Raw genomic sequence first — 27773 nt, 5'->3', positions numbered from 1 at the left:
AATCCCTCTTCAGCCCTTATATCTGATATGTATACATTTTCATTTTTATTTTAAAGTTCTAAGTCTTGGGATATAACTATATACTTGAAAATTCTTTTTCCCCCTGCATTTACAAATAACTTACTCAGGGCCCACCATCTCTAAAAAAGAAAAATTCCTAACAGCCTTCTCACTTCAGTTTCACCCAAACCTAGCACCTAAAGAACATTCCAGAACATCTGTCTGATTTTTTTTAGAACTATCCATCCCCTGGGCTTGCTCTCATGCAGTCTATTGACCAATATAAACTGTACTGCCTCAGAACTTCACTGCCAATCCCATAAACCACAGTCCTCATTTGTTGACCTTTGTTCAAGCCTCAATTAAAAACTCTATAAAATAAAGTCGAACACAATTTTGTAATTCCCTAGTCACTAGTGTTGGTCAATTAAAATAGCTAGACTTTTACAGTTTAACTTCAAGAACTACACTTGGGCAAGTAAAGTACATCTACTCAAATGCCTGGTTTTCTCTAACTCAGAAATTTCAATGTCAAAACATATTTTAAGTAACATCAAAGGTAATGCCAGAAATTACCTTTTCAGAATACAGTATTTATTTGATTTTATACCCCTAAATACAAACCCACAGTAGGCCAGTACTCACTTGAAACTGTCTGTGCAACCGAAGTAGCAGTTGTTGTGGTGGCTGTCGTAGAGGATGGGGTGGACGATGGTGTTGAAGTAGACACTGCAGGTGCTGGGCTACTGGTTGTAGGGGTGGGGGCGCCTACTGCCTGTGCTTGCACTTGCGCTTGCACTTGGGCCTGGGCCTGTGCCTGGGCTTGAGCTTGCGCCTGGGCCTGAGCCTGGGCCTGGGCCTGAGCTTGGGCTTGTGCCTGTGCCTGGGCTTGAGCCTGTGCCTGTGCCTGCGCCTGCGCCTGGGCTTGGGCCTGGGCCTGCGCCTGGGCTTGGGCCTGAGCCTGGGCCTGAACCTGCGCTTGGGCTGCAAGCATAGGTGTCAGTTCTGATTGCTGAATAACCTTTACTCCATCTGGCTTGGTCCACGCAGATTCACGTGTCCGAGCATTGTAGTAATAAACCTGCAAAGGAAGAGGGGGAGTGATAATCAATATCTGATATTACAAATAACGTTACTATATTTTGTCTTAAAACATTTTTAAAGTAACTTTAGAGGGGGCTGGAGAGATGACTCAGAGGTTAAGAGCACTGCCTGCTCTTCCAGAGGTCCTGAGTTCAATTCCCAGCAATCACATGGTGGCTCACAACCATCTGTAATGAGACCTGGTGCCCTCTTCTGGTCTGATGGCATACATGCAGATAGAACACTGTATACATAGTAAGTAAATAAATCTTAAAAAAAAGTAACTTTAGAGAAGGTTACAAAATACTCATATGAGTCTATGTGTCTATAAAACAGAAAGGAAAGCTAATGTAGTATTCTGCAAAGGAAGTTAACAAAGAAGACCTGAGACTACAAACAGACAAAAGCCTTGCTGACAATATTGGCCGTTGGATATTATGTTCAGAACTGGACTTGAGGTTGCTGTGCACTGCACCTAAACTGTGTATGCAAATGATGCAGCTATGCTGAAAGTCTGTTTTCCTTCTGGGAGTCTGAAACTTTAGGAAATGCCAGACTGTATGACCAACCTCTAATAAAATACCCAAAGAAAACCTCTAGGCTCAGGTGAGCATGCTGCTAGGAAAACTTCTTATGTGTGGCCACCACTCTACTAAGAAGCACACATAGTTTCATTCCTTAAGAGAACTGTGGGAAGCTGAGGTCTATTTCCCTTAGGTCACATTTACCTCAGGCACCTTCTCTGTTAGTTTTGTATTCTTTCACCATAGTCTCAGCTACTACAGTTCAACTACACACTGATCCCTGCTAATCCTTCCCATGCCTAAAGACAGTCTTGAGAATCTGTGGTACATCATTTAAAATACAAGCCTCCATGCAACCTTGTACTCCAGCAAAATCTAATGCAGCCAGTTCTTCTGGAGTTATACCCTAGCCCCTGATGGAGGCTCATTCTTAATGAACAGAAGTACTACAATCTCAATCTATCAAATTTTCACTACTTTGGCACCATGGAAATAACAAGTTGAATATGTTTGTAATTTACCTTCCCATCTGGAGTTTTGTTTTCTACCCATATCTCCTCAGTGGGAGGCAGTGCTGGGGCACCAGGAGCAGTCCCAGGAGGCATTCCTGGTGGGAACATCATACCCGGAGGAGGAGGCATGGCTCCCATGGGTGGAGGCATGAAAGGTGGTCTCTGTGAATGCACAAGAACAATATGGTCACTTATAAACTCCAGGTTATTATTAAATTATACCTCTACACAAAAGCAAAGAACTATAAAAGCAAATAGTTATCTGCTCAAATACATTCGGCTACTGCATAAAAAAAATGATTAATCTTTAATAAAAATGATTAAAAACAAGAATGTCACAATACTGACAGGTGCTAATTCTAGGTTATATCATCATGGACAAACTTATTGTTCTTTATATTTCATTGTATTTTTCATACACTGGATTGCTTTAAAAGAAAAAAGTTGTCTTTTTAGATATTCTGGGGATTTTTTTTCATGTTTTGTTTTTGTGGTGGTAGGGGTTGAACCCAGGGCCTTGTGCATGCTAGGCAATTCTTCTACTTCTGAGCTACATCCCAAGTCCCTATGTTTAAATACTAAACTTATCAATGACCTAAACTCATTCACAGTAGCTACTTACAAACATTATTTTACAAAATCACACAGCAATAACCCTTAATTATTTACTTCAAGAAAAATGTAGCTATATAGGTATTTTCCTATCCTATTTTTCCTACAATAGTAATAAATCTCATTTTAAATGTCAGTGAGTATCACAAATACAGAAAACAATTGTCCACTATCTTTGGGCTTCTTTTATTCTGGTCTGGTCTTGGCACTGGGAATTGAACTCACCCCTGCATGAGCCTCTATTCCTACTTTTTAGTGGAAACCTTAGAAATAACATACCACTCCTGTGAGTCAACAGAACCTGAAAAGTCCTCCACTGTCATAGGCTTGGTAACTTTAGCATACATAGTAAAGTACTCTTCAACCAAGTTTACACTATGCATCAGTTTCTGAAGTAAAAATAAAATGAATATTGGGACTGCCATTTTGAACAAGGATAAAAAGATGTTGTCTATAATTTCAATGTAATATAAAAATTCAATTACCAAAAACAACTTAAGTTGGACAAGGAACTGAGTCCCACTTTCCTGAAAGTACCCCCTACCCCACTTGTTTCTGTTCCATACACAGGCTTATATCTCTCCAGCACCAATAGATCTACCCTAATGTTTCATGAACCCTAAGCAACAAATAATTCAGAGGATTTAATGTAAAGCAAAACAAGTATCCATCAAGACCAAAAGCAGCATCACAGCATTTAAGACATGTCACTCCACTACTAGAGGAGCACACTTACTGAGTATATAATATTCAACTAATAGTTTTAAATCAACTGCACTAGATCAAATGTATATATAGTAAATTTATAGTCACTACTTAGAAAACTGGATTTTTGTAACTTCAAGTAAATATAATGCCACATTACTTATAGATAAGCCTCCAGTTAAAAACATGAGTTTAGCATATTTTATATGGTGGTGCATGTCAACAATTCCAGCACCCAGAGGCCAGTCTTGGATACACAGTAAATTCAAGTCCAATCCAGCCTATGCTAAACAGCAAGTCCCCATCAAATTCAAGAGAGAGAGAGAGAGAGAGAGAGAGAGAGAGAGAGAGAGAGAGAGAGAGAGAGAGAGAGAGAGAGAGATCTTTGTACATCACGAGGGGAAAAAAAAAAGAAAGAAAAGAAAAAAACTGATATCTAAATCTACCATCATTCTCCAAATTCTACTCCAGGATCATTTCGAGGAGTGGATAATTACTCGATATTATATTTAAACATCTACATCTATTATATACTTGCTAGCAACATAAGCCATGAAAGAGAAGCATCTTCCAGTCAGTACACTAAGATGTGAAAGTCTTCTCACACAGCAGACAGGTTACAGAAGAGAACCCAGTTACTGAGGATAAACATAAAATGGTCATCAAGGCAGGTGTGTTAATGGTCTTCTGTCACCACCCAACTAACTCCCTGCTGACTCCCATATTAATAACTTCATGTCTCCTTAAGTGTCATTTTCTATAGTTCTATAGCTCAAGTTGAAAACTTGAATCTTTGTTAGATGAGATCTCTTAGACCTATATTTAAGAGCTAAGGCAGGAGAATCACAGTAAATTCAAGGCCAGCCTGAGCTATAGAGAATTTGTCTCCAAAAAATAAAAAAACAGGAACCGAGTCAGTAGTTAGGAATGTTTGCTCCTCTTCTAGGGAACCTAAGCGTGGTTTCCAGTACCCATGTCCAGTGTTTCACAGCTGCTTGTTAACTCCCGCAAAAGAAGGCATTGGATACCCTCTTGTAGTTCCTGTGTGTGAGTGTATGTGTGTGCGCGTGCACATACACACACACACACTTTAAAATATAAAACATTAAAAAAATGAAATAAAATCTTTAGGTGCTGGAAAGATGGCTTGGTTTCCAGCACCCACACAGCGGCTTCCAACTGTCCTTAACTCCAGATTCAGGGTATCAGACACACGCTTCTGGCCTCACTACCAGGTATCTGGCATACGTGCAGTACATATACATACATGTAAGCAAAACTCATACACATAAAGAAAAATCTTTAAACAAAAACAAATAGAATCAAGTTTTTAAGACAAAATTTATATATAAAATTGATTCTGATGCCAAGAAATGGCAACCTCTATATTCTTTACCTGGAGGTGTGGTGGGCCCATGGGTGGAGGTATTCCTCCTGGAGGAGGCATTGGTGGCATATTAGGATCAAAAGGAGGCCGTCCAAAGGGGGGTCTGGGTGGTGGAGGAGGGCCTCTCATCATGCCGAAAGGAGGAGGAGGTCTCATGAGAGGTGGCGGGCCTCGCATCACTGCATTTGGTGGGGGAGCTGGGCCTCGGAACCTCAAGGCCTGCTGTTGAGCCATCCTGTATGGAAGAACAGTGAAGAGTTTCTCAAAACTACAAGAGTAGTTAATAGTGAACTAGAGCAATTATAAAGGGCTCAAGTGCAAGCAAGAGTTGGAAAGCCATTATTTTGCAATTCCATGGTAAAATGAGATGTGAATGAAGATTAGGAAGGAAATTTAGATGATTTTAAAATATCTTCCCACAACAGTACGTATAGTCACAAGGTAGAATAAAAAACAAATCAAAAAAAATAAGCAATATCAGATTATCATAATTAACATTGTCTAAGGATATGACTGAGAAGAACACCCCACATATTCCAACCAAGAGTATACAACTTCAATCTAATAATAAATATATAATGTTTTGGGCAGTGAGAAAACTCAACAGGTAAAGGCAATTACTGCCAAGCCTGGTGCCCTAAGTTTGATTCCCCAGATCCACAAGGTAGAATTAAAGGATGAAAGATGTGTAACATCACTGCCCGGCTTTTTTTTTAATTGTTTTCTTTTTGAAACATGGTCTCTCTACATGGCCCTAGCTGTCCTAGAACTAACTCACTACGTAGACTGGAATGGCCTCAAACTCATCTGTCTCTGCTTCCTGAGTGCTGAGGTTAAAGTTTTTAAGGGAGGATGGAGCACCGATGAAACAGCTCAGCAGGCAAAGGTGCTTGCTGCCAAGCCTGACGACCTGAGTTTGATCCCTGGGATCGACATGATAGGATAATTAATTCCTACGAGTGTCCTGACATCAAGGCACACACAAAAAATATTATGTAACGAGAATTTTCTCTTTATCAGAAGAAAGTAGAAGTAGCTTAAGACTCTTCAAATATTGTGCACCTTCCCCCACAAGCTACGGCCAAATATCTTAGTGTAGTCTCTCCACGGCATTTGAGTAAATAACTAAGGTCATAAATAGCTAGGTGGTGGTGGTGCACGCCTTTAATCCCAGCTCAGAAGGCAAAAGCATCTCTTTGAGTTGAAGGCCAGATTGTTCTACATAGTGAGATCCAGAATAGCCAGGGCTAACAACACAGTGAAACCTTGCCTCAAAAAGAACAAACAGTACTATTATTTACCTTTGCCCCGAGTGATTAAAAAAAAAATCCCTAGAAGTGCTGACAATGTGCCAGGGAGTATACTATGCTCTTTTCAAATACTGCTGGTTTAGTAACACTTCTATGAGAATATGAGGTGAGCACTACCGTTATCCCCATTTTACAGTAAGGAACTAGGGACACAAAACTGAAATAACGTGTCCGTGGCCAAGGCCTCACAGCTGGTTCAGTGGTTAAGCAAGAATTAAAATGTCAACGTCCTATAAACCCTTCAGAGGATTCTATTCACTCATTTCCCCAGCACACTGTCAGGTCTAGACACAGTATGGCCCATTAAATACTCATATGAGGGACTGAGAGATGGCTCAGCAGATAGGAACACTGGTTGCTCTGAGAGGTCCTGGGTTTAATTCCTGCACCCACATGGCAGCTTGCCACTCTCTTCAACTCCAGTTCTAAAGGATTCAACACTCTCACAGACATGCGAGCAATCAAAAAAAACACCGAAGCACATGAAATAAAAATAAGTAATTAAAAAAATACTCATATGGCCAGATATAGTGGCGCATACCTTTAAATTCCAGCACTTGGGAGACAGAGATAAGCAGATCTCTATGAGTTTGAAGCGAGTCTGTTAAACAGAGTGAATTCCAGGACAGCCAAACAAAACCAAAACCAAAACAAAAAATCCTACTCATATGACCCAATGCATACCTTGGTGATACTATACAAAAGCCACCTTACAAGGACGAGACACAGACCCTCCAATAATTTTTATGACTGCCAGACATGGTGGTTATTGCCTGCAATCCTAGCTATTCAAACAGAGGCAGAACAGGCAGAATGATGCAGGTCTTCAATCCCAGCACTCGGGAGGCAGAGGCAGAGGCGGAGTACCTTTGCAAGTTCAAGACGAACCTGGTCTACAGAGCAAGTTCTAGGACAGCCAGGGCTACATAGAGAAAACTTGCTTTAAAAAAAAAAAAAAAAAAAGGAAGGACAGACGGACGAACAAACTATATAGTGAGATCTTGTATGTGTGGGGGGGGACAATAGGATCATAAATTTGAGTACAATCTAGGCAACCCAAGACCCTTATCTCTAAATAAATAAATTTTTAAAAAGCCTATTATAAAGCTTCAACTTGACAAAGTCAATTAGAGCACCTACCCAGATCTTCTAGGTAGCTAAACTAAGTCTGTACATTACACACAATCTCAATTTCCATACCCAAAAATCTAGATAACAATAATATTCTTTCTTTCTTTGGAGTGGGGTTGGTTTTTCTATTTAATGGTGCAAACCTTTAATCCCAGCACTCAGGAGGCAGAGACAGGCGGATCTCTGGGAGTGGGAAGGCAGCCTGGTGTACATCTACAAAGCAAGTTGCAGGACAGCCAGGACCGTTACACAGAGAAAGTCTCAAAAACCATAAACAAAAACAAACAAAAAAGAATGTACCTTAATATCAAATATTCTTTTGGTGAACTTTTCCTTTTTCAAAAAACCTATAGTATTTCTTTCTTTGGAATGCATATCTCCTACCCTAATTTAAAGTCAGGCATTAAGCCAGGTGGTGGTGGCACACGCCTTTAATCCCAGCACTCGGGGAGGCTGAGGTAGGCTGAGCTCTCTGAATTCAAGGCCAGCCTGGTCTACAGGAGCTAGTTCCAGGACAGCCAAAGCTACAGGGAAACCTTGGCTTGAAAAACAACAACAAAAAAAGCAAGCATTGAGCCTCTAGGACCACCAAGCTGTTGATATTAATGTCAGCTGTTACTACCCAGCTAGTATCAGGCTGCTCTTATCTGGATGTTGTGGGCATTTCCAGACTCCAGTATTTCCGATCTTCAAATGCATCAACTTTATTAAGCTGAAGTTTATGCTTACAGTTCCCATGTATGGCATGTGCTGCCCACATCCAACTGTTAGTTATTCAGACTCAACCCAAATGTCACCTCAACCTGTTCCCCTCCTCTAGAGTCTGTCTCGCCGGCCCTCTCTGGACCTTTACCCAATCTGAGCTTTCAAGGCCAGCAAATGTTCTATGAAGCCCTCCATCGCTGACCTTTACCGCCAGCGGCCAGCTCTTTTAGTCCACTGACACTGCGCATCACTGTTAATAATGCCTATGAGCCGGCACTTCCTCTTCACCAGCACGGTTACCTGGGCATTTTCTGTACTCTCTTAATTCTTACAACTCAAGGTGAGTTTAATGCCATCTTTACAAAGAAAAAAAATAGCTTGTTACAGCGGCTAATTTATAGTAATGCCAGAGAATTCTCATTCCTGTTTCCACCAGCAAGGAAATCCAGGTTTGGGGTATCTGGTCCTAAGTATTAGTAGTAAACAAAGCCCCCCTGCACAAAACTGTCTGCAAGTTACTTTCAGGACCCTCAACCAGAGAATGACATTTGGATCTCTGAATTTCAGGGACTGCAAGCGACTTGAGATCCCACCAACTTCCCACATTTTGAGGGAAGTCTATGTGCATGAAGAAAAAAATGTCTTAATTTTTTTCAAAAGAGCATACTGAAAATAAATATATTTTTCTAGAAGTAATCTATCTAGATAAGCAAAATCCTCAGAGAAAACACTTTAGTTGAATGAGCAAGGAACTAAAGATGCTACCTACTTACATACGGGCAGCAAATATTGGAAACAATCAATTGAAACAGTCAGCTGGGACCCAAGACTTTGTCCCAGCCCAGCCAACTAGCTCCACAATGCTTCACACTTGTAGGCTAGTTCCTCATTTGATGGGGTCAGTTTCCTTTCAAATTTGACCAACCTCAATTAAAATGGAGGTCTTTGGGAACAGAGGACATTTTCTTCATTGCCAGGACCTAGGCTGGTAACTGTCACAGACTGCACGGTGAGTGCAGTAGAATAAGGTGACCGTATCTCAATACTGGTTTACTACCACACTGAATTTCTCAGACTCTATGATAGACACTATTATGAAACATATATGGGATGCAAATACAAGACAAAGGCCAGTTTCTGCCATCAAAGCAGCCAGTTTATCATAAATCTAGAGCTAAACCCTCTACAATGTTATCTACAAAGCAAGGACACACAGAGTCACAGTAATCGAGGCTGGCCTAAAATCTAACAGTCTCAGCTTCCTGGATGCTGGATTAACAAGTGTTTGCCACCATACACAGATCCATAAGCAACTTCGAAACCAAGAAGCTAAGGTACCAAATACTTGCAGCAGGCCATCTAATTAAAGCCTTATTAAAATCAGTTTTGCAATACTGTCTAGAGTCTAGACTATCAGGATTGAGCTCACGGGGCTACTAACTGTGAAGTTGAAGACACTCTCCACAAGGCTCTGCTAAGACCCTGAGACTAGCTAAAGTAACCTCTTGAGACCACAATCAAAAATAAACTTCCTATCACTAATACTGGAAGACCCTGAAAACGCACTCCAGCCATTCATTATACACGTGTGGGGATAAAAAGGGGTCAAGATTCACCTCAGAAATAAGACAAAACCTTGTTTCTGCCAAAGAGGGGAATTTTTGTGTGTGACATTCTGGACCCGAAAGCCATTATTTTCTTCCAAGCAAAGCTAATCTCCATTTCCTTAGAAAGTTTCAGTCCTCTAGAAAACACGAGTCCTCGAAACTAACACTGCTGTTTTCCTTTGGGAAAATGGCACGGTTCAGAATGGGAGCTGAGTATCTGAAATGGCAATTCTCCTTTACATTAAAAAAAGAAATGTACAGACAGAAAAACATAAGTCACCTCTCTTTCTCTTCAAAAACCACCTACAAAGAGATGGTATTTCCCGGTCACTCCGATCAAACTTTAATCACGGATTGCACAGGCACTGAGAGAGGAGGTCCCAGAGGAAGAAAGGTCACTGTCTCTGTAGGGCTAACGCGTGGGTAGCAGAGAGCGAGGTGGCAGGCTAGGGACCCGGGCACATCAAAGCCACTTCCTGAGTCCACCATTCCAACCTTTACCCGTTCTACCACCCCAACCCCTCTTGAGAAGTCCCCTCGATCACTAAGGCGGACGAGTGACAGGCCTGGCGCCGCCTCTGGCCCACGAAAGGAGCCCGCAACCCGTTCAGAGCCGGGGTGAGGATCTGGGGGGAAGAGAGCGCTTTCAAGATGCAGCCGTCGCGGCCCAGCAAACCGTCAGGGCTGCGAACCCTCACAAAAGAAACGGAATGGCGAACAAGGGCCAGAGGAAAGCAGGCCAGGCTGAGGAAGGGGGAGCGGGAGGCCGGGCCGGCGCGAGGCCGCGGAGGGCGTGGAGGAGGCCACGGCGGCTCCGGCAGTGCCGGCCAGGCCGGGCGGCGGAGGGGAGCGGTCAGCCGGGGCCGCCAGGCGAGGCCGGGGAGCGAGGCCTAAGGCGGAGGCTCACAGATCGGGGCTGCGGGCCCCAGAAGGACGCGGGTGCGCTCAGCCGCGCGCAGGAGGCCGCAGCCCAGCCCCGGCCCGGCTCTCATTCAAGCCGCCTTCCCTTCCCCCTATCGCCAGCCCCACGCGGTCCGGCCGGCCCCGGACTGCCGCGGCTCCTGTCCCCACACCGTCCCCCGGGCCTTCCGCAGCCAGCCCCAGCCCCTGGGACGCCAGTGCGCCGAGATGGGAGGAAAGGCGGTGCCCGTTACCTCAGCTCCCCCGGGTTGAATCGCTCGCCTTCCCCTCCGTCCCCGCCACGCTCCGCCATTACAGACAGTCGCGTTCATCCACCCGCCGACCCGGCGTCCCCAATTGGTCGGAAGGGTCGCCAATCCCACACCCAGGAGGTGGGACTACGCAGGATCTATAAGCTGATTGGGGAAGCTAGCCATCAATCTTGTCGCTAGGACGGCATTTGCTTGACTATTGGGCAAAGGGCCCGCCGACTTTGAAAGCGGTATTGAGGCTGTCAGTTGATTGGCCGCTCGTAGGCTTCATGGGAAATGAGGCAGTGGCAAGAAGGAATAGGTGGCGCCCTCTGGCGGAGAGAAAAGCCAGGTCCTCCCGAGTACCGCCCTGCCTAACGCAGCCACGTGTCCGCGCGGCTGGCTGGGGCCAGATGTGGAGCCATATTGGCCACTAATAGCTCAGGCTGCGAGCGTGTGCGTTCTGTGAGCCAATCGAAATCGACCTGGGGCGCACCTGAACCAATTACCAGGTTGCCAGGGAAAGCGGTATTTCTCGCCCTTGCAGTTTGCAAGAGGCGTAAGTCACTAAGCTGTGTATGCTTGTTCTGAAATAATTACAAGCATTAATTACAACGGGAAGGTATTCCAGTTTGTCTACTCAACAGCAGGCGGCTTGTTATATAAGTTACTGCATTAAAGTAAGTAAATTGGAGAAGGGAAGCCTCTGCGATTTACGGCTTTAGGATTTCTCCTTCACTCTCAAAGTAAAGCTGTCTAAATCTGCACGGGCTGATGCCAGAAGTAATCATAAGTATGCCATATGTTTAACTTAAAAAAAATCGGACCCAGGGATTTCAATGGCATAGTAAAAATGACCACTGTAATTACTGAACTCAAATTAATAATATTACACAGACCTAATATATGTGCTACGCACTATTCTAAATCCTGGCCATACATTGTTTCCTTTAGACTTTGAAATCCACTAACAGGTAAGTACAAATACTCATAATTTATAGGTGAGAATAAGACACAGTTGTTAAATTACTTGCTCAACATATGCAGCTATAAATGATACATCTTGGCCTTAAACCGAAGGCAGTGCGACATCAAAGTCCCGCTGTGGTCCAAAGTGATTCCACCAACTCAAAAACGTGTACTCTTATGGCCGCTGTACCATTATTCACAATGGTAGAAAAGGAGATGACATCCCTCCGCTGGTACATGGCTTTAAAATGGGATATAGCCCTATGATGTGCTGTAGAAATTCCTACCATTCCTACCACCAGTACCCTTTTAAGTTACCCACCCACTTGGGCATGGCCTCGTATACTATTTATGCCCATGTAAAGCACGCATCTGCTCTCTTTTTCTGGCTGCGGGATTTGGTTGCTGTTCCTCCTTCCAGCAGAGGATTGTGATCTGTGAGCTTACCCCTAAATAAATAACCCTCTATTATACTCAATTCTGAGCTAGTGTGAAATTTCTTTTAAGCGTCCTTTTTCAATAATGGAATATTTTTCAGACTTGAAATACCTAAAAAAAAAAAAAAAAAAAATGGGTGGTTGTTGAAAGCAGTATATTAAGTTAAAGGAACCAGACACAAAAGGCCACTGTTCTATTGCTCTATTTATATGAAATGTCCAGAATAGACAACTCAAGAGAAAGATTCAGTTATTAGAAGGAAGTGAAGTTGAGGAACTGAAAATGGCCACTAATGGCGTTTCTTTTTATATGATGAAAATGTGGGATTAAATATCATGGGTATGGTTGCACAGTTATTATTTTATTTTTAAAAAAGAAAACAAACATATCAATCCCAGTCCCAACTCACTCCCCTCTTCCCATTCCCTCCATTTTCCCCCACCTCACCGCCCCATCCACTCCACAGAGAGGGTACAGCACATTGCATTGGGGAAGGTCCAAGGCCCTCTCTACTGTATCTAGGCTGAACAAGGTATCCAACCAAAGAGAATGGGTTCCCCAAAAGCCAGTACTGTGCTGATAATTTTATGTCAACTTGACCGACCAACATGCTAAAGTCATCTGCGAGGAGAGAACCTCAATTAAGAAAATGCCACAGGGGCCAGGCAATGGTGGCGCACGCCTTTAATCCCAGCACTCGGGAGGTAGAGGCAGGTGGATCTCTGTGAGTTCGAGACCAGCCTGGTCTACAGAGCTAGTTCCAGGACAGGCTCCAAAGCCACAGAGAAACCCTGTCTCGAAAAAAAAAAAAAAAAAAAATGTCTCAGGGCTGGAGAATATGCAGGCCATGGCACGCCGCCTACCGCCCAGATAAATAAATGTAAAAATAATCCTCCACTATAGACAGCTATGTGTTTGTCAACTATGTCCCCTCTCCATATCTTCCCTCCCCCTCCTTTCTGCTCCCTCCTTTAGGATTTTGAAGCTAATCCTCAGATGTTTTTGCACCTAAGTCAGTGGTTCTCAACCTGCAGGTCTCAGCCCTTTGGGATTGCACACCATATCCACGTTATGATTCATAACAAGAGCAAAACTACAGTTATAAAGTAGCAATGAAGTCATTTCAGGGTTGGGGTCAGCACAGCATGAGGAACTGAATTAAAAGGCTGCAGTATTAGGAAGGCTAAGAACTACTGGGTAATTTCTGTGTCAACTTGAAACTATTATTAATTTGCTCATTGAACTGTTTGTTGCCTTGCACTAAGCTACGTTCAGGGGGAATGGCTTTAAAAAGCATGAACATGTCCCTGCTCTCTGAGTCTGCATCCACCTGCTGGTTGGAGTTACTTCTGAGTGACCTAAGTCACTGACTGTCTTAGATACTTCATGAAAGGTAAATAAAAGGTCATGGTAGTAGTATTGCGTATGATTGTTACAGAGACTACTTGGATAATGTGTAGAGATTTGAGCATCAGAATGATTGATTACAGTTGAATAAAACCTGTTAATTACTTTTTAAAAACACTCTGTGTTTATACTAGCACTTAAATGTTGGGGGAGGCTCCTTGTTCATTTTCCAGCCACCCAGACTCCCAAAATAATCACTCAGAAAACTATGTTAATTAAAATCACTGCTTGGCCAATCGCCTAAGTGTCTTTCCGGCTAACTCAATCCTAAACTAACCCATCTCCATTAATCTGTGTATTACCCTGTGGCTGTGGCTTACTGGGTAAAGTTCCGTCCCTGGCATCTATCTCTACTGGTGCTACATGACATCTTGCGACTCGACCTTCCTTCTTCCAGCATTCAGTTTAGTGCCCCCCTCCAGCTCTACTCTACCCTATCACAGGCCAAGACTACTTCTTTATTCATTAACCAATAAAAGCAACACATATACAGAAGGACCTCCCACATCATTTCCCCCTTCCTGTTTAAATAAAAACGAAGGTTTTAACTTTAACATAGTAAAATTACATATAACAAAACAGGTATCAAGCAAGAATTATAGTTACAATACTTATATCTACTTTATCTTTTATCATAACTAAAGAAAACTATAACTATCTATTCTTCAACTCCATTAAAGACTTCAGAAGGATTTACTATTACGTAAACCAGAAGTACATTGTAAGCGACTTCTAAAACTCTAGAATTGACAGAGACATCTCGCTGCCCAGACAGTCATCCAAAGTTTTTCTATACCGTTGGATCAACCATCTTCGGCCTACAGTCCCGTAATATCTAGCAGACTTTTCCACAAAGCAGGAAATTTCAAAGACAGTTTCGCTTATATTGGCAGTTTGTCAGTCACTTTCTTCTGTATCCTGTAGAACGTCTGGCAGTCTCTTGCATGAAGCGGGATCCCTGAAGGACTGTCTCCCCTTTAGCAACTTCAGCAGTCATTTTTCTGTGCATCCTGCATATCCAGTTCATACAGCATAACATCATGCAGTCCAGGCAGGAACAGTCTCTTGCCCAAATGGCCAACAACTCCATAAGGAGCCTCTTTGGTGCCCATCATCCTCTTGAATTAGATTGGTGCTACCAGGAGCAGATGAATCTTACTGTCATGAAAATGTTCAGTTTTTAAAACATTTTAAATGCCATATTCCATAGGTCTTTGAAAGGTTTGAAGATTATCTAACTGAAATATATCTTTATATATCTAGAAAACCTAACTAATGTGACTACAGGCTTGACTGTTATAGATGATTATCTGTTAACCTGTATTTCTTAATTATACATTATATTTTTGATGGAGGACTCTCATTGGTTAATAAAGAAACTGCCTTGGCTTTTTGATAGGGCAGGATTTAGATAGGTGGAGTAGACAGAACAGAATGCTGGGAAGAAGGGAAGTTAGTCAGATGCTTCAGGCAATCGCCATGCCTCTCCTCTCTGAGACAGTAGCCATGAAGCCAGCCACCAGGTCAGACATGCTGAATCTTTTCCGGTAAGCCACCACTTTGTGGTGCTACACAGATTACTAGAATGGGTTAATCAAGATGTGAGAATTAGACAATAAGAGGCTGGAAATAATGGGCCAGGGAGTGTTTAAAAGAATACAATTTGTGTGTGTGTTATTTTGGGGCATAAGCTAGCCAGGCGGCCGGGAGCCGGGTGGGAATGCAGCCCGTTGCCTCCTTACTATATTTTTAAATGAGTTGCATAAACACAACACCTTAATCAAGAGCAGAAGTATACATATAACAAAACTGACCTTAAGTTTGGATTAATAAACCAAGATCCATACCAATGCAAATCTCTATAGTACTTAAAGGAAAAGGAAATTCAACACTAATTTGAATATAGTTGACATGGCTGTCAAAATATCATTTCATTCTGAAAATTGACAAAGGGGAAGAGTTAGATCTTTATTCATTTTTTAAAATAATTTTTTAAATTTAAAATTTATTTTATGTGCACTGGTGTTTTGTTTACATGTATGTCTCTTATATCCCTAATCTGTCCAAGACTTTTAAGAAAGGGTGTTGGATTTTGTCATACAGTACAGCTTAAGCCACATACTGACCCTCAAACACTGATAGTGGGAGACTTCAATACCCCACTCTCACCAATGGACAGACCATTCAGACAAAAACTAAACAGAGGAATGCTGGAGCAAATTTGTATCATAAACCAAATGGACCTAACAGATATTTACAGAGCATTTTACCCAAACACAAACAAATATACCTTCTTCCCAGCACCTCATGCTACTTTCTCCAAAATGGACCAAATACTCAGACCCAAAACAAGCTTCAATAGATAAAGAAAACTTGAATAACTCCCTGAATTGTATCAGAATGCTATGGATTAAAGCTGGATATCAACAACAACAGAAAAAATAGAAAGCCTACAAACTCATGGAAATGGAACAGCTCTCTACTGAATGAAAAATGGGTCAAGACAGAAATAAAGAAATTAGAGACTTTGTAGAATTCAATGAAAGTAAGTGCACCACATAACCAAACTTTTGGGACACTATGAAAGCGGTACTGAGAGGAAAGTTCGTAGCACTAAGTGCCCACATACAAACATGAGGGAGGCTAATAGCAACCTAACAGCACATCTGAAGCTCCAGAACAAAAGGTAAGTATAGCCAGGAGGAGTAGACAGCAGAAAACAATCAAACTGAGGGCTGGAATCAATCAAATAGAAACAAGGAGAACAATACAAAGAACCAATGAAGCAAAGAGTGGTTCTTTGAGAAAATCAACAAGATAGACAAACGCTTATTCAAATTAACTAAAAGACAAAGAGAGACTATCCAAATTAGCAAAATTAGGAATGACAAAGGGGACATAACAACAGACACTGAGGAAATCCAGAGAACCCTAAGGACACACTTTAAAATATTGTACTCAACAAAATTGGAAAAGCTAAAAGGAATGAGTACTTTTCTAGATGCATAGCACCTACCAAAATTAAATAAAGATCAGATAAACATTTTAAATAGATCTATAATCCCTAGTGAAATAGAAGCAGTCATTAAAATCTCTCACCACACACACACAAAAAAGCCCAGGGACAGACAGTTTAAGTGTAAAATTCTACCAGACTTTTGTAGAAGAGGTAATACTAATACTTCTCAAATTATTCCACGACATAGAAACAGAAGTAACATCACCCAATTCATTTTATGAGGACACAGTTACCCTGATACCCAAACCACATAAATGCTCAACAAAGAAAGAGAATTACAGACCAATTTCTCTTATGAACATAGATGTAAATATACTCAATAAAATACCTGCAAACTAAATTCAAGAACACACCAAAAATGACTATCCACCATGATCAATCATCTCAGAGATGCTGGGATGGTTCAACATATGAAAATCAGTAAATAAAACCCACCATATAGGTGAACTGAAAGGAAAAAAGACCACACATGATCATCTCATTAGCTGCCAAAAAAAAAAAAAAAAAAGTGTATGACAAAATCCAACACCCCTTCTTGGAAAAATTAGGGATATAAGAGATATACCTAAACATAATAAAGGTAGTTTACAGCAAGCCAACATCAAATCAAATGAAAAGAAAAGAAACTCAAAGCAATTCCACTAAAATCAGGAAGAAGACAAGGCTTTCCATTCTCCATATCTATTCAATAATACTACTTGAAGTTCTAACTAGAGCAGTAAGGCAATTGATGGAGATCAAGGGAACACAAATTGGAAAGGAAAAAGTCAAAGTATTATTATTTGTAGATAATATGATTATATAAATAAAATCATATATATGTATGTATATATGTATGTATCTGGAAACTCCACCGGGAACTCCTACAGCTGGTAAATACTTCCAGCAAAGAGACTGGACGCAAGATTAACTCAAAACCTCAGTGGCCCTTCTATATACAAAAGACAAATGGATTGAGAAAGAAATCAGGAAGCCTAGGCGGTGGTGGCACACGCCTTTAATCCCAGCACTCGGGAGGCTGAGGCAGGTGAATCTTTGTAAGACAGGCTCCAAAGCTACAGAGAAACACTGTCTCGAAAGAAAGAAAGAAAGAGAGAGAGAGAGAGAGAGAGAGAGAGAGAGAGAGAGAGAAAGAGAAAGAGAAAGGAAAAAAGAAAGAAATCAGGGAAACAACACCCTTCATAATAGCCTCAATTCCAGGCACACACATAGCCTCTCACAACTGTCTCTAACTCCAATTCCAGAAATACATGTAGACAAAACAATACACATAAAATAAATTTTTAAAACAATTTAAAAAAGTACACAAAGATCTAACTCTTCTCCTTTTTCAGTTGTTAAAATGAAATGATGTATGACAGCCATGTCAACTATACTCAAATTTGTGCTGTAATTTCCTTTTCCTTTAAATGATAGCATAAACAGAGTTGTTTTTCAATAATTAGCAGGTTTTAGTCAACTGTAATCAATCATTCTGATGCTCAAATCTCTACACATTATCCAAGTAGTCTCTGTAACAATCATATGCAATACTACTACCATGACCTTTTATTTACCTTTCATGAAGTATCTAAGACAGTCAGTGACTTAGGTCACTCAGAAGTAACTCCAACCAGCAGGTGGATGCAGACTCAGAGAGCAGGGACATGTTCATGCTTTTTAAAGCCATTCCCCCTGAACGTAGCTTAGTGCAAGGCAACAAACAGTTCAATGAGCAAATTAATAGTAGTTTCAAGTTGACACAGAAATCACCCAGTCGTTCTTAGCCTTCCTAATGCTGTAGCCTTTTAATTCAGCTCCTCGTGCTGTGCTGACCCCAACCCTGAAATGACTTCATTGCTACTTCATAACTGTAGTTTTGCTCTTGTTATGAATCATAACGTGGATCTGGTGTGCAATCCCAAAGGGCTGAGACCTGCAGGTTGAGAACCACTGACTTAGGTGCAAAAACATCTGCGGATTAGCTTCAAAATCCTCAAGGAGGGAGCAGAAAGGAGGGGGAGGGAAGATATGGAGAGGGGACATAGTTGACAAACACATAGCTGTCTATAGTGGAGGATTATTTTTACATTTATTTATCTGGGCGGTAGGCGGCGTGCCATGGCCTGCATATGGGAACTAGAGAACAGCTCATTTTGAGTTGGCTCCCTCTGTTTCACCATGTGGGTCCTGAGGCCAGAACTCAGGTCACGGGCTTGACAAAGCATCCTGACCTGCTGAGACATCTCACCATCCCACCATGGATGAGTCTTTTAAAATGATTTATTTTTATTCCATGTGCATTGGCGTTTTTGCCGGCATGTATGCTTCATGAGGGTGTCAGGTGCCCTGGAACTGGAGTTACAGACAGTTGTGAGCTGCCATGTGGGTGCTGGGAATTAAGTCCAGGTCCTCTGGAAGAACAGCCAGTGCTCTCAACCACTGAGCCATCTCTCTAGCCCTGAGGCATTTTCCTAATTGAGGTTCCGTCCTTTCAGATGACTTTAGCTTGTTGGTCAAGTTGGCATGAAACCATCCAGCACAAATACAGTGCTAGAAAACTGGCTATCCACACATAGAAGAATGAAGCTTGATCCTTCTCTTCCACCCCGAACACAAATCAACTCCAAATGGAAGAACTCAACGATAGACCTGAAGTTCTGAAACAACTTCTAGAAGAAAAAGTAAGGAATACATTTTAGGATGTAGACACAGGTGAGGACTTTCTGCCGAGAACTGTGGGTGCCCAGGAAACACGAGCAACAACCAACAAGTGGGACTTAGTGACAGTAGCAGCTCCTGAACTGTAAAGGAAACATGACAGACTAGAGAGGCAGCCTAGTGAATGAGGCGGGGAAAGCTCTGCTAGGAACACATCGGCAGGGGATTAGTTTCCAAAATATACAAGGAACTCAAGAAGCGGAACGCCTTAAATCCCAACAACCAAGTTAAAAACTTGGCGGTGGAACTAAACAGAGTTCTCAGAAGAAGAAATATGGATAGCTTAGAAATACCTTTAAAATGGTTCACCATCCTTAGCCATTAGGGAAAGGCAAATTAAAAACTACTTTGAGATTTCGTTTTCCCTATCCAAACCAGCAAAGATTAAGAAAGCAAAGGACAACAAACGCTGATAGAATGTGGGAAACTGGGAACCCTCCTGCACTGTGGGTGGGAGTAAGACGTGGTTCATCCGCTATGGAAATCAGTGTGGGAATTCCTCGGAAAGCTAAAAATATATCTACCACATGACCCAGCTATAATCAAAGGCTTCGATTCCTACTACAGGGACATATGCTCATCCATAGTCAAAGCTGCTCTATTTACCGTAGCTGGATGAGGTAGTTTGAATGGCAATGACCCCCACAGGTTTATATATAAATGCTTAGGGAGCAGCACTCCTTGAAAGGATTAGGAGATGTCGTCATGTGTGAGGAAATCATCTCTGAAGTAGGCTTTGGGGTTTCAAAAGTCCAAGGCAGGCCCAGTGTGGTGTGGCTCTGCTGCCCGCAGATCTGAATGTGCCACTCTCCGCTCCCATGTCGGCCTGCTTACTGCCATGCTCCCTGCCAGGAGGATAATGGGCTAAACCTCTGAACCTACAAGCAAGCCCCAATTAAGTGTTTTCCTTTATAAAAGTTGCCATGGTCATGGTGTCTCTTCACAGCAATAGAACACGGACTAAGACACTGGGATAAGAAAGCAGCCTGTATGTCCACCAACGGGACCTGAGTAATGAAAATGTGATACCTACATACAATGGATGTCATTCAGCTGTAAAGAAAAATTACATTACATTTGCAGTTAAATGGGCGGAGCTGGGAAGCATTATACAGAGTGAGGTAACTTTACCCCAAAAGGCAAACACTTATACCATATATATTGACCTTGGAGTATCCATAGAATCCAGCATCTAGAAAGGAAGGGTTGATGGGAAGAGGAAGTGAAATCTCACAGGACTGGGTAAAGGACAAAGATGGTGTGAAGGGAGCAGAGGGAATGATACAGAGAGGCATTTACAAAGAGAGAAGGATGGGAGGAATGAGAGACGGAAGGACTAAACATATATAAAAATCTCTTATTTTTTCCAATTAGTGTTACCCTACATAGGGGATTATGCTCCTCCTGCAACCCATGGGTTGCCAGATTAAAAGTCCAGTACTGGATGTTGGGTACTTCCCCTTGAGTTGTTGATTAGAGGTATCCCAGAGACCCTGCCCCCACCACAACAATACAGACTATAGCTATTGCTATGGCGTGCCCACCAGAACTTAATGGTAAAACATTATTGTTAAAGAAACCATATTTGTTGGTCATCGGACATGGAGGACACCAACATGGTTGACTGGTTCAAGCAACTGACAATGGCTGGCGAATTCAGGAAGTGGCAGGCCCTCGATATGATTTCATAAGCCACCTGGGATCTGTGAGCCACAGATTGTATTGCTGAAGAATGACGTGAGCCACAGATTATATTGCTGAAGAATGGCTTGAGCCATGGATTATATTGCTGGAAAATGACTGTCTGTTTGCTTCCACAATTATTTTTCTTAGTAAGATACCATATGATTATTTAGGTTTCCACTTACTCAGTCAAATGGCGAGCACATTCTGTAAACAGAGTTTGTGGTTTTCCTGGGGTAATTAACCATGCATTTACAATCTCTTGACTTGTTAACAATAGACGGCGTGTATTCGTTTTGCTAGTTTACTCTCAGAAATGTTGAATATGTCTAGACTAATTAATGACACATTTGTAGCCTGGTAGTTTATTAACATAAACAGTTTATCAAACCCGCCATTGTAAAGTCGGTATTTCCACTGTCTTTCCAATGTCATGAGCAAACAAAGCCGACTCCCCTGTCTCTTTCTCTCCTGTAAAATCAACAGTGCCTTCTTGCACCCTTTATTCTAGCTCTAAAGTTGCACTGCTAACATTTTCTTGTTTCACAAAACTGATAGCAACCAAGTCTTGTATTCATCACATAAAGTCAATACTCAAGACTGCTTGTTAAAATACAATAACTTCATTTACTACTTTTCCTCTAGAATTTCCTCAAAGAACCACCTTGAAAAGTCACAAAAACCCTTGGCTGAAGGGCTGAAAGAAATCTGCAAGACTGCTTTGTCCACTGTAGCTCAACAAATAAGGAAATAGAGGCTGAGATTTGAACTGGGGTCTGGGGAGACAGAGGCCAGCCCCAGGTGTAGCTCTTTACGAGCTGGCCTCCTTATTTGTGACACAAGATCTCCCCCTGGCTTGGAACTTGTCTAGAGGGTTAGGCTGGCTGGCTATCGCGCCCAGGGGATCTACCTGTCTCCACCTCCCCGGCGCTGGAATTACAAGCCCAGATCACCACACCCAGTTTTTGTTACCTGAGCTCTGAGGAATTGAACCCTCGACAGCTAAGCACATTACCTATGGAACTGTCCCCCCAGATCCAGGAGATCAACTTTCCCTCTTTTTCTTTTCTTTTCAGACATACTCACTTTATTTTTCTGGTATAAAAGCCCTATGTGGTGGCCATAGATCCAAGATCCTCTGAATTTAGTCTCTAGTGTGGGTTTTCACAAGACAGTCAGTGGTTTTCCAATAAGGAGACTTGGTAAATATCAACTCTTGCCAGGCATTGGGGAGGGGGATCAGGTAAGTAGCTATGGGTCTTGGAGATGGCATGAAAGGTGGCCTTGTCAAGTTGCCAAGGTGGCAGTGTGGTCACTTGTCAATGTGTAGCAGTCTCTTGGGCACAGGAATAGAGACAATGCCAGTGACTGTGGGGACAGGGATGAGACACATCAGCACAGAACTGCACTGGCCTGTCACCTTGCATGGAACAATTATGAGCTTGCCAATCTTGTTGCCCCAGTAAGCCCTCCAAGCAGGACTGATGGCAAAGGCTTTGTTCATGGAGCACTTAACACCACGATCAATATGACCATCGTAGTCCCTAATACTGACAAGAATCTTGAGCCTGGTCTGCTGGCCAGCCAAGTCTGGTTCTGCACTGGCAGTCTTTAGAATCTCATCCTTTAGGAATACTCCCAGGAAAAAGGTAATCATCTTGGATCCCCTAATGGGCAAGAAGCAAGGTAGATCTCTAGATCTCTTCCAGGGAGTTGGTCTTCCTGTTCTTAACCAGGTGGTCCAGCTTGGTGATGGGAATCTACTCTTTGTCTTCAGCTTTGCCTCCACAAGCCCTGTGGTCTCAACCACAGCCATGGCTACAGTCACAACTGACTGTGGCCTCTAAGACCAGCCCATCCCTCTGCAGAAGCTTGCCCCATTCACCATTTGGTGTTTTCCCAAAGAATGAGTTTGAGTTTCTAGTGATCACGTGGCCCAGCTAATGGCAGAGAATGAACCAGAACCCAGATCTTTGCAACATCGTGTTCCTCAGGGAATCAGACACCATTACAATGACTTCTTAGAATTTGCCAAGTTCAATACCTGTACAGTGTCATCAGGAGCCGCCTCAGGCTCAGGACACGGGGTGAAATGGTAACTGTTTATTGTTACAGAATTAACTCACCATTTCACAAGTGTCCTGAACTCTTCTCCAAAAATCAAATATGTTATCCAGTAGTCCAAATCTGTAGTCAGAAGACAATCTTCCAGCCATTCATTTGTCAATTTGTCAAACATTAATTATACTGTTGATTATGTCAGTAAATATCACGCTTGCTAAAGACACTGAGTCCATGAAGCACACAGTCTAGCAGGAGACATTGGCCAAGACTAAAGACTAATATTCATTATGTGGTTAGCATACGTAGACATCTTAAATGAATTTTCTCACTTAACTATTCACGACAATATTGCATGATAACTATTTGTAACCATTTCACAGACAAGGAATATGAGGCTTGGGAAGTTTAACCAAAACTCAGGCTGATATAATTAGGCAATTCCATACTACCATGTTTTTCTCTGGATTCCAATATGATACTGCTTAGAGTTTAGGCAGAAACAAAACCGCAGGGACTCTTTGGAGAGAGCTCTTAAGGAAAACAAGTGGACAAACGGATAACCAAAGTGATGTGGGAGGTCCTTCTGTATAAGTGTTGCTTTTATTGGTTGATGAATAAATCTGTTTGGGCCAATGGCTTAGCAGAGTAAAGCCAGTCAGGAAATCTGAACAGAGATATATGGAGAAAGTAGGCAGAGTCAAAGAGACACCATGTAGCTGCTGAAGGAGAAAGATACCTGGTGGAACCTTACTTTACCGGTAGGCCACATTCTCATGGTGACACACAGATTAATAGAAATGGGTTAATTTAGGATGTAAGTTACTTAATAAGAAGCTTGAGCCATTGACCAATGTTGTGATTAATACAGTTTCTGTGTGATTATTCAGGTCTGAGCAGTGGGGAAACAAACAAGCAGTCTCCACCTACACTAAAGGATACATTAGAGACATCATTTTGGAAGAAACCTTAGGAACAGTAACAGTGTTACTAAGACTGGAGCATTGATGTACGGGGCAGGGGAGGGCAGTAGGAGAAGGGCCTAGAGAGATGGATAGAGTTGTGCTGTATTCAGAGTAGTAGAGCATGCATATTTACGGGTTTCAGGGTCAGGTGACAGATCAAGTGTGCTTCTTGGACACACCAGTTTGAGCACAATGACAATGGAGAGTTGCAGCCAAGCAAATTCATGGTTAGAGAGCTGGTCCAAAGCTCTTGAGATTGACCTTGATGAGATCCCGGACTGACAACAAGGAAGGGAACAATTCAGGAGTTATTTTGAAATTAGATTCAATAAAAACAAGGTGATGAGTTGAACGGCCTAGCAGGTAAAAGCCCTGGCTGTTCTTCAAGAAGACTTTGGTCTGATTCCTAGCACGCAAATGCCAGTTTGCAACCACCTGTAACTCCAGTCCCAAAGAAGGCAGCAGCCTCTTCCTGCTGGTCTGATGCCACAAATGTGGTGCCAGGCATACGTGCAGACAAAATATTCATATACATAAAGAATAACATAAAAATAAAGGGAATTTTTTAAAAAAAGATTTCAATATATAGAGTTAACTTACTCACTTTTCAGACCAAGAACAATTGTGTTCTACGTAGACTTCTACTTGAAACTGTTTTACACTGAGTCATAGCCCAACCCCCACTAATGAACTCTCTTTTCACCAGCTCCTATCTGCTTTTTGGAACAAAACAGAAAGTAAAGAATGTGGAAATAAAATTATTTACCCACAGCCCGATCTTATCAGCACTTGAAATCTCCACGACCTTTGAATAAGAAGTTTCCAGAACTGCCATGAAAGACCACAAGTCATTCTGTCAAGCAATGCTATCACAGTAAAATATCAATAAGTAGAGTGCTTCTCTGCCATGTTGGAGACCCCAGGTTCATTCCCCAGCACTGCCTACAAAACCAAACCAACCCACAACAGCTTGGAATGTGCACAGTTGGTAGGCTGCTCACCTAGCCTGTGTGAGGCTCTGGACTTGGTCCCCAGCATCATATAAATCTAGTGTGATGGCATGTGCCTAGAATTCCAGCCCTCAGGACATGGAGACGGGGGGGGGGGGGGGATCAGAAGTTCAAGGTCAGCTTCAGCGACACAGTGAGTTTGAGGCCAGTCTCAAACACACACACACACACACACACACTTGTGCCAAGGAAGACAGTATTGTGGAAATTCCTTAAGTGATTATTCATTTGTTTGCTAGGTTTCATTCCCTTCCTGGTCGGCACCAGTCTTATGGTAATAATGAAAGCAGTGGCGCTTAGACCCTACTCCTGCCAAGGACCTGTGGTTTAATAAGAAATACCAAGAGACGAAAGAACCTGGAGGCTCAGATGAAAAGAGTGCCAACAGGGATTAGCTCAGATGCTGGGAGTTAACCCGTGAATAGGGCAGGACTCAGGCCTGTAGGCAGAGTGCCCTGCTCACCAGCACCAGGCTACATCCCCAGGAGGAGGTGTCAGACTATGTTACAGGCAGTGTAAGAGAGCAAGGCAGGGGCAGAGAGGTTTGGTTGCAGAGGGTGTTCTATGAAGCAGTAACAAGAACTACACATGCAATGTACACAAACAGCTGCAGCCCCTGGATGCCAACCGCCTGTTTGAATCCGAGATCTGCCTCTTATCATGTGATTTGGAGCAATTTGTTTCTAGGGTTAACACATCTTCAAATGGGAATAGCTGTATTTTTACAAAGCATTGCGTTGAAGTTAAGTGAATGTAAACTCATTTGGGGAGTTTAGAGCGAGCTCATAGTAAGTCCTAATAAATATTAACAAGTGGCACTACTATAAATGCCTTTTTTTTTTTTCTGAGACAGGGTTTCTCTGTGTAGCCCTGACTGCCACGGAACTCACTCTGTAGACAAGGTTGGCCTTAAACTCAGAGATCCCCCCCCCGACCTTTGCCTCCCTAGTGCTGGGATTAAAGGCGTGTACCGCCACTGCCTGGTTATAAATGCCACTTGATGTCTTTATTTTTGTTGTTGTTGTGTGATCCTTCTTGTCTCAACCCCGTGAAACCTGGGATTAGGATTACACATATGGTCCATCGCGGCAGGAAAGGAAGGAAACATGAAAAGCTGGAACATGAAGAAACAAAGCAGGAACATGAAGCCGGCCACATTGCATCTGCAGTCAAATATCAGAGGACAGGCAGGAAAGACGGCTCAGCAGGTAAACGTATTTGCCGACCTGAGCTCGTGCCCTGGAACCCACATAAAAACCTGGATGTGGTGGTATCTGCAATCCTCACAGTCCTACAGTGAGATGGGAGTGCAGGTAGGAGAGTTCTTGGAAGATCACGGGGCCAGCTAGCCTAGAGTATGCAGTGCCCCACCGGAAGCAAGAAAGACCCCGCCTCAACAGAAGAGATGGAGCAAATTAACTCCTAAAAGTTGTCTTCTGAGCTCCACATGTACACCATGGCACATAAGCACCTGTGAGCTAACGTTTCAGAATAAAAAAGAGAAGCAGAGCAATGCCAATGAATACTAGAGCTCAACTCGCTGCATCATCTGCTGTTCCAGGATCCCTTGCCCAGGGAACATTCCCATCCATGGTCAAGATGGCTCCACCCACATCAATTAATACAATCAGGATAATCCTCCAGAGCATGCCCAAAGGTTCATCTTCCAGTTGAATCTAGAATTCGGTCAAGTTGGCAATTAACAGTAGCCATCATGTAGGAGGAGGCCACGAGTTAGTTCCCGGCCGCTTAGCCCCGAAATAATCACACAGAAACTGAATTATTTAAGTCATTGCCTGACCCATTAGCTCTAGCTTCTTATTGGCTAACTCTTACGTATTAATTTAACCTATCTCCATTAATCTGTGCATCACCACGAGGTCGTGGCCTACCAGCAAAGTTTCAGCACATCTGTCTCGGGCAGCTGCTCCATGGCTTCTCTCTAACTCCTCCTCCTTTCTCCCAGCATTCCGTTTAGTTTTCCCCACCTAGCTCTGTTCCCCTATAGCTCTGCTATAGGCTCAAAGCAGTTCCTTTATTAACCAATGATATTCACAACATACAGAGGGGAATCCCACATCACTATCACTTGGGACATCTCTCTCTCTTCATGCCTGAATCTGAATCTGTTTTTCTCTTTGTGGCACAGAACTCCCTCAATTGTCTTACAGCTTAGCTAAGAAGTAGATATGAACTATTAGTCTGCAGCCCAATTCATCACGGATTTTGCTAGCAATGCTAACTAATCCAAATTAAAACTTAAAATGACAATGATTACATGCAGTTAAATATAGTATTGACTAAAGAAAATCAAAGTGACTTTGATTCAGAACAAATAAATATACCCTGGGAAGTTGCATCTGATATAGCTAATAGTCCTCAAAGGCTTTTCAGACCAGAGACAACTCGAATCTAGACAGAACTCTTGGATGATTAAACTTACACCCTAAAATTTAAAGGAGAGGATTTGGGACTATAGCTCCATGGCAGAGCACCTGTTTAGAGTGGGCAAGGCCCAGGGTTTGATTGAATGAAAAACTGCTTGTGTCAGAGATCACTTCAGTAGCTGAGGGGGCAGGGTAGCCATATTAGTCACTTAAAATGTTTTTCTGAAACAGGGTTCTTTTTATAGCCCTGGCTGTCATAGAACTCTCTCTGTAGACCAGGCTGTCCTTAAACCCAAAGATCCACCTACCTCTTCCTCCCAAGGGCTGGGATTAGAGCTGTGTACCCCACCATCCAGCATCTCTAGGTAGTTTTAAATTGATGATCAGTATTAACCATTACAGGAACA

The 27773-nt window shown here is 42.5% G+C and overlaps 1 protein-coding gene and 1 pseudogene across 5 annotated transcripts in view; both read right to left on the bottom strand.

Moving 5' to 3' along the window:
- Positions 1–10828, bottom strand: part of Tcerg1 (transcription elongation regulator 1) — a 52812-nt gene extending 41984 nt beyond the window's left edge. For all 5 annotated transcript variants that reach the window (XR_005285372.1, XM_038329620.1, XM_038329622.1 and 2 more), the window contains exons 1-4: positions 10731–10828; positions 4833–5058; positions 2129–2281; positions 646–1081 (exon numbers count right to left, since the gene is read on the bottom strand). Coding sequence is in view for 4 of the 5 variants with exons in the window: in XM_038329620.1 (XP_038185548.1) it covers positions 646–1081; positions 2129–2281; positions 4833–5058; positions 10731–10789 (874 nt within the window). In the remaining variant the exon portion in view is untranslated. The remainder of the gene's footprint in view (positions 1–645; positions 1082–2128; positions 2282–4832; positions 5059–10730) is intronic.
- An 11202-nt stretch (positions 10829–22030) lies between these two features.
- LOC119815343 lies at positions 22031–24477 on the bottom strand (annotated as a pseudogene).
- Positions 24478–27773: the final 3296 nt, after the last annotated feature.

The sequence above is a fragment of the Arvicola amphibius genome, chromosome 5 (assembly GCF_903992535.2).
Source record: "Arvicola amphibius chromosome 5, mArvAmp1.2, whole genome shotgun sequence".
Lineage (NCBI taxonomy): Eukaryota > Metazoa > Chordata > Mammalia > Rodentia > Cricetidae > Arvicola > Arvicola amphibius.
This window is presented reverse-complemented; position numbering and strand designations above follow the sequence as displayed.